This window comes from Cyberlindnera jadinii, assembly GCF_001661405.1.
Source record: "Cyberlindnera jadinii NRRL Y-1542 unplaced genomic scaffold CYBJAscaffold_14, whole genome shotgun sequence".
Taxonomy (NCBI): domain Eukaryota; kingdom Fungi; phylum Ascomycota; class Saccharomycetes; order Phaffomycetales; family Wickerhamomycetaceae; genus Williopsis; species Williopsis jadinii.
In genome coordinates, this window is record NW_017963665.1 from 7227 (window position 1) to 14204 (window position 6978).

The 6978-nt window shown below is 46.2% G+C and overlaps 3 protein-coding genes across 3 annotated transcripts; 1 reads left to right on the forward strand and 2 right to left on the reverse strand.

Annotated features, from left to right (window-relative positions):
* CYBJADRAFT_154249 (MFS general substrate transporter) lies at positions 1-2312 on the reverse strand. The gene is made up of 2 exons (XM_020213431.1): positions 286-2312; positions 1-252 (listed from the first exon to the last, which is right to left on the reverse strand). The coding sequence occupies exon 1, from the start codon at positions 2102-2104 to the stop codon at positions 341-343; it is 1764 nt and encodes a 587-aa protein (XP_020068741.1). The 5' UTR covers positions 2105-2312; the 3' UTR covers positions 1-252; positions 286-340.
* Positions 2313-2554: 242 nt separating this feature from the next.
* On the reverse strand, positions 2555-4662 carry TUB2 (beta-tubulin). Its single transcript, XM_020215625.1, has 3 exons — positions 4596-4662; positions 4268-4303; positions 2555-4106 (listed from the first exon to the last, which is right to left on the reverse strand). Exons 1-3 carry the CDS (start codon positions 4605-4607, stop codon positions 2805-2807), a joined length of 1350 nt encoding a protein of 449 aa, XP_020068742.1. The 5' UTR covers positions 4608-4662; the 3' UTR covers positions 2555-2804.
* A 511-nt stretch (positions 4663-5173) lies between these two features.
* PER33 (Per33p) lies at positions 5174-6273 on the forward strand. The gene is made up of 2 exons (XM_020215626.1): positions 5174-5325; positions 5492-6273. Exons 1-2 carry the CDS (start codon positions 5257-5259, stop codon positions 6227-6229), a joined length of 807 nt encoding a protein of 268 aa, XP_020068743.1. The 5' UTR covers positions 5174-5256; the 3' UTR covers positions 6230-6273.
* Positions 6274-6978: the final 705 nt, after the last annotated feature.

Below are 6978 nucleotides of genomic sequence, written 5' to 3' on the forward strand. Positions count from 1 at the left end.
CATGTATTCTCCAGAAATATACCATATGTAGTGGATGGGACAAGTTCCAATAACGCCAGCACCAGTACTGAGCATATTCGATCAACCGAACTCCAAGGCACTGGGCACATTACACGGTGGTGCATTGCTCTACCAACAGCACACAGCTTTGTACGTACGCCATAAGACGGCCTGAACGAACACAGCACACGGTCGGTGTGACCCTATGTGGACAACTCCAATCAGTCACCACGGATGTGTATCTCCAATGGAAACTTTCAGGAAGCCTTCTGGAAGCCTTCTGAAAGCCTTCTGGAAGCAACCAGTGCACCTGAGCAGTAGATCGTAATGATCCAACGAATCATCTACGATCAACTGTGGTGTGGAGATGGTGCTCTTGCATGAACAAGCCGGAAACCCACGCCAGAACCACCGTTGCCACAGAGAATAGCAGAGCTGAGTGCGAGCTGATATCATACGAATCTCTAATGAGCTCTTTGAAGATCTTGGGGGCCTGTAGGATGTAGGACGAAGAATTGGCGGCCTTGGTAATGATCCGTGCGATTTGGTCCCTGGTGTATTCGTCTTGGTCAACGTCGTACAACGACTCAAGCGATCTGACAAGAGACCGTTGGAAGATGAAACTCGAGATCGAGACACCAATCGTGGACCCTGTGGCTCTAAACGCATACTGGATCGACGTGGTTGCTGCTTGGTCCTTCAGCGAAACAGACGCAATCAATGCCAATAGTGTAACGGTTAAGATCGCAGCATAGCCAGCCCCAGGAATGAACAGCTCAACGTACTGGAACCAGTACGGCGTATCACGACCATTCAGATAGAGCATCAGGATACCGAGGATCGTAACAAGGTTGGATATGATCGAAAAGTACAGGTATTTCCCTGTACGTTTCATATACAACCCGGAAAGGTAAGATCCCATCGAAACACCAACGAAATTCGATATCGTTCTTAATCCAATCTGTGTAGGCGATAGCCCACTGACTGACGACCAGAACACTGGAACGTAGAAGAGGTACGTGAAGACGGCCATTGACATGAACCAGTTCACCAAACTTGACGCTAGAACGGTTCTAAACGTCAACAGATGCACTGGGATAACTGGGTGCTCGGCAACGTAAAGCTCAACGTATACGAATAGAGAACAGCATACAACCATGCACAGAATGAGAAGCCAAAAGGTCAAGCTACCAGCACGAAGTTCATGGCCGGTAAAGGAAACCAGAATCATAAACGACAAAAGAGTCGTAACAAGTAAAAAGGCGCCGGTAAAGTCGACGTGTTTCAACTTCTCCCTTTTGCTACCTTCGAAGCCCAACCCAGCAGCACCTGGTGGTAGGTGGAAGTTCTTTAACAGCATCGCCATACAGAAGAGCGATATTGGCACTTGGCTGTAAAACGCCCATTCCCATCCAAGATACCTTTGGAATAACGCGCCCCATATACCACCGGTAGAAGCACCAAGCCCGAATGCTATGTTACCAAAGCCCTGGTAAACGCCTCTTTTACGTAGTGGAACCAAGTCGCTCGTTGTGATAACACTCAGAGACGTCAAGCCGCCGCCTCCTATGCCAGTTATAAACCTCCCAATGGACAACCCAACCAGGTTATGGTTATAGCCAGAGATCAGACATCCAAGTGCAAACATCACGTTTGAGAACACCAACAAGGGCTTTCTTCCAAAGATATCACTGACTTTCCCATACAGCGGCTGGAACGCTGAGCAGGACAGCAGATACGACGTGGCAATCCACGACATCTTCGACACAGCGTTGATATCAGACGCAATGGTGGATAAAAGGGTGGTGACCACGGTGGTGTCCAGCGCAGAGAGGAAGCTGCCAATGTATAAGGAGCTGATGATAACGATTACCTGTCTGTGTGTCAGCTCAGGGTGGCTCTGCGACTGCTCCTCTGTCTGTCTCGCAACCTCACCTTCCTCCACTGAACTCCCCTGCTCAATGGAGCCGTATCCTTCAACTGGCTCGTGATAAATCACGTCAGCAGTATGCTCAAGCGCATCCTTCGCAGCAAGACCAGAAGCATCAAAGGTCGGGTCGTTCAGAGCATCAACATCCGCCTCCAACAGCGGTGAAGATGACATGGCACAAGTAGCGAGTGGAGCTCAGCAAACGAAACAAGTAGCAGGAGAAGTGTGAAATGGCCGGCTTTTATACTCCTTCAAGTTCCAAGTCGACGCCGGATTTGGTTCCTCGTGTTTTTTCTGCTTCTTGTATGCAAATTTACGAGCTACTTGGTGCCTTAAACCACAGTGTGCAATGTTTTTAGCGCTTGAAGTCCTTCAGTATCACACGGCTAATGCCCTCAAGGTGAGTTGTAGCTCGCGACAACAAACCCGGTGCCGGCGTGATGAGCGATGACAACTGCATGTGCTACATTGGGATTTATAACCGACTTCTCTCTGGGTGTCGGTCCTTCTACAGAAACCGTGTAGAGAACAGTAAACAGTTCTTCCTTTGATATCCTCGATGGTTGGTCAGAAGAAGAGGAAAGGGTTATATAACTAAACACAATGGGAACAAAGCAATAAAAATGTAGAGGACAGGGCTGGAACGATGTAGTTAGACCGAGAGAACATGATGGTACTTTACGCGAGGAAGAAAAACGACCAGTGGGTTCAGCTGGGATACGTGTTGGGTATGGTGGGAGTGGGCAAGAGAGGAGGGCATGGTTGCACAGTACGTGGACATTAAAGGTACGGAGGAGGAAAGTGATGGAGGGTTGAATTATCTGGCTGTGAGTCTGGGTATCGGAAAGGACTTGAAGAAGTAAGCTTCTTAAGCTTATTCCAGAACTTCGTCAAGAGATTGCTCGTCAGCGTAATCCAGCTCCTCGTCATCATCCACAGTGGCGTCTTGGTATTGCTGGTACTCTGAGACCAAATCGTTCATATTGGACTCAGCCTCGGTGAACTCCATCTCATCCATACCTTCAGATGTGTACCAGTGCAAGAAAGCCTTCTTTCTGAACATGGCAGAGAACTGGTCACCCACTCTCTTGAACAACTCCTGGATGGACGTTGAGTTACCGATGAAAGTAGCAGCCATATCCAAGTCCTTTGGAGCGACAGAACAGACAGCACTTTGGACATTGTTTGGAATCCATTCGACAAAGTAAGCAGAGTTCTTGGTTTGAACTTTGTACATCTCATCTTCCACTTCCTTCACGGACACTTTACCTCTGAAGAAAGCAGCAACGGTCAAGTATCTACCGTTTCTTGGGTCAGAAGCAGCCATCATATTTCTAGCATCAAACATCTGCTGTGTCAATTCTGGAACAGTCAAGGATCTGAACTCCTTCGAACCCAAAGATGTCAATGGGGCATAACCAACCATGAAGAAGTGCAATCTTGGGAATGGAACCAAGTTGACAGCCAATTTTCTCAAATCGGAGTTCAACTGACCTGGGTAACGTAAAGACGTAGTAACACCGGACATCACAGAACTGACCAAATGGTTCAACTCGTTATACGATGGTTGGTTCAACTTCAAAGTCTTCAAACAGATATCGTACAAGGCCTCGTTGTCGATACAGAAAGTTTCATCCGAGTTCTCAACCAACTGGTGAATGGACAAGGTGGCATTATATGGCTCGACAACGGTGTCTGACGTCTTTGGAGATGGAACAATAGAGAATGTAGCCATCATTCTATCTGGGAACTCCTCTCTAATCTTGGAGATTAAAAGGGTACCCATACCAGACCCGGTACCACCACCGAGAGAGTGGGTGATTTGGAAACCTTGTAAGGAGTCACAACCCTCTGCCTCTCTTCTAACAACGTCCATCACAGAGTCCACCAACTCGGCACCTTCAGTGTAGTGACCCTTTGCCCAGACGTTACCTGCGGAGGACTGACCAAAGATGAAGTTATCCGGTCTGAACAAGTTACCAATGTTGGAGTTCTTCACGGCGTCAATGGTACCTGGCTCCAAATCAACGTTAACGGAACGTGGCACATATTTACCGGAGGAGGCCTCGTTGAAATAAACGTTCAACTTGGCCCTCTGGATCTCCTCGGTACCATGGTAGTTACCATTGTTGTCCAATCCATGCTCACCACAGATAGTTTCCCAGAAGGCAGCACCCTATAATATATCACTGTTAGTCATCCGCGCTCTTGTCATTGGGCCCTGCTCTGGCGCCAGCCATAACTTCCACTGACCACCGCCAAATTGGTCCTCGCCTTTGCCATCACAGAACCACACAAAAAAATGTAAACAAAGGCCATGGAAAGGCGTATACGTACGATTTGGTTACCACACTGACCAGCTGATAAATGAATCTAAACATCTGTTAGTACTCGGCCGTCCCAGAACGTGTGCTCTATCGAATGTCTGTGTATTCGCCCCCGTCGTTGCGCTGCCGCCGTTGTATATTGCGCCCTCGCTGCGTGTTTTTTGTTACTGATCATAATGGGAATGTTGTAAACAACACGCGCCAGATCTCTTGATGTTTCATGAAACAACTTCGAGAAACGGCCAGATCTTTGCCTCACGACAGGCGCGTGAGGGCTCGTCGTCACTTCGTCCATCGACACACACAAAATTCGATATCGCTATGGCTTTCAAACGTACAATTTCTCTCATTGCGTTCTTCGATTTATGTTGTAAGCTTGTAGGAGGAGGTTGTGTTTATGTTTTTGGTGCAATTTTTTTCTCTGTTCTCTTCTTGTGCTCCCAACCCTCAGAAGCTTGCAAAAAGCGCGAAAAAACAAGAGCAAAACCAAAATAAACACAGGCTAAGATCCCAATTCGGTAAGTCGCACGGGTGAGGTTGTGACACGAAAAGAGGTTGATTGGTTGCCACAGCAACGCAAGCTAGAGTTCCTAATTGGGGCATCGCGGTGTATTTGCCCTTATATATGTATACCGGACGAGTGAGCTTCGGTCTCTTGGCCGCAGCCCAGGACACAGCACAAAGGAATTGGCCACGCAGCAATGTTCGTCGTGGATAAGAACAGCCAGCAGGGCACTGGAGTCACTGGTACGAGGATAGCAGAGAGGTTTTGAACCCCAATGGGCTGTTCAGAACCGTCGACATTTCAAAATGGATGTGCTGCATTTTTCCGGGCTATCGGTCGGCTTTTTTTATCTTTGCCAGCGCAGATGAAAAATTCGAAATTTCGCCAACAAACATTGTACGTAATTGGGGACTTGATGAAATCGGTTTAAAAGAGGCGTTTTCCCCAATTCCTTTTAGTTCTTCCGACTTGTAACGCTGAGAACACCAGTACACATGGGATCTACACCTCAAGAAGCAATCTCTGTTTCGAGATTTGTCGAACTGCTAAAGCCGAAATTGAAAGTAAGTAACGGTCTTTTTTTTGCTTTTTTGCGCTTCTTCCTACCAACGGCAATCAGTTTTAACTGATAAAGGATTCTCAAGGAGGAGGAGGAAGCATGTGTATGAGCCTACGATATGGGATGGCATTCATCATGACGTCGTTACTAACCCTTGGATCAAATCATAGACCTCACAGTTTTTCTGGTATCTGGGACATGTATCTACAGTTGTGAATACGGTGTTGTATCAGTTCTTTGCCATCTTTTCGGCTAGAACTTCAAAAAAGTACTATAACTATGCGCTCTTATCAATAGTCACGACGTACTCAATTGTGCTATTCCAAGTGGTGAGATCCTCAAAGACCAGCATATTTAACGTTCGGTTCTTGATGTCAAACGACAACTTCCAATACTTGGGGCTGGCGGTAGTTTGGTACTTTGTCTCCCACTACAAGGTCATCAGCGGAGGGCTATATCCATTCATCATATTCTCAACCTTCCATGCGGCAAACTATACAAAGAACTACATATTGCCGATCTTACCAAGCCTTTCGTCCCACACAAAGGATCATTATTCAGCGGTGATCCAACACTTTATATCAACTTACAACGAGCAATCTCTGATCATCGCGACGAACTGTGAGATTTATATTCTTATACAACTCCTGTTGGCATCTCCGTTGATCCTGTACTACCTCATCACAAACTTTTGGCTGGCCATTGTCAATGTGATCGTACTCGTTCAATACGCATGCTTCATCAAGATGAGATATAGGCAATCAAAGCATACAAAGATGCTGTTCGACGGTACGGTTTATAAATTGGAGGTCATTGTGAACTCCGGAAGAGTTCCCGGTGCTCTTGTGGCTTATTACTACCAGCTGAAACAACAAGCTGTTCAAATCGTCAATGCCCTTCCAGTTTAAGAGCCAGTATTGACGCTATCAATCCAACAGCTACACAAACCATACCATTCCCCAAGTTATAACTTGGGGAACAAATTAATGAGGACTCAATGATAACTGAAGTGGTGATTGAAGTCGACGTGTATATTAAGTATCACCGATGGTGGGTTAAGCTACATCCATGTGTATACTAAACAAATAGAGCCACAGTAATTCCATGACCACTGCTGAACTGTCACATCGGCAACCATAAAGGGTGTAGTCTTTATTTGCACAACGTCGAAGACACCAATGGACAGAAATGATCCCTGGCAAATGGCTACAGTATTATAAGTGAAGTATTGTCGACTTAGATGTTATTATGTATTCACATTGTCATTCATGTCCCGTGTCCCGTGTCCCGTGTCCCCATGTGTATCTGTTTTGTCCGCCAACATAAATGTGCCTCGTTTTGATAACGGCTTTGTAGGACACAAAACACCCGTACACATCTGCCTGATGGGGGACTGGTAGGCCGCCTATAAGTGATTGTATACAAGACGTACTGGAACGTAACTATAGTAGATCGCATGCGGTGGATTGAATATGAGTCCAGTGCTCCAACGCTCCACCATATTTAGAGAAAATCACAAGATTTGAGGTTATAGACTCTCTATGAAATAATGATATAGTTAGCATAACTGGTTAACTAAAACTCATAATGCAAAATGAAGCTGATCAATATTGAGGAAAAGAGCAATTATTCTTTCAGAATCGTCCTAATATAGAAT

What these genes read in the sequence shown, in the direction of transcription:
- CYBJADRAFT_154249 (XM_020213431.1), bottom strand. Translation starts at nt 2,104, where the DNA reads ATGTCATCTTCACCGCTGTTGGAGGCGGATGTTGATGCTCTGAACGAC.
- PER33 (XM_020215626.1), top strand. Translation starts at nt 5,257, where the DNA reads ATGGGATCTACACCTCAAGAAGCAATCTCTGTTTCGAGATTTGTCGAA. An exon ending in TGCTAAAGCCGAAATTGAAA is followed by an intron (nt 5,326 to 5,491) that starts GTAAGTAACGGT and finishes ATCAAATCATAG; the next exon opens with ACCTCACAGTTTTTCTGGTA.
- TUB2 (XM_020215625.1), bottom strand. An exon ending in GTCAGTGTGGTAACCAAATC is followed by an intron (nt 4,107 to 4,267) that starts GTACGTATACGC and finishes GATATATTATAG; the next exon opens with GGTGCTGCCTTCTGGGAAAC.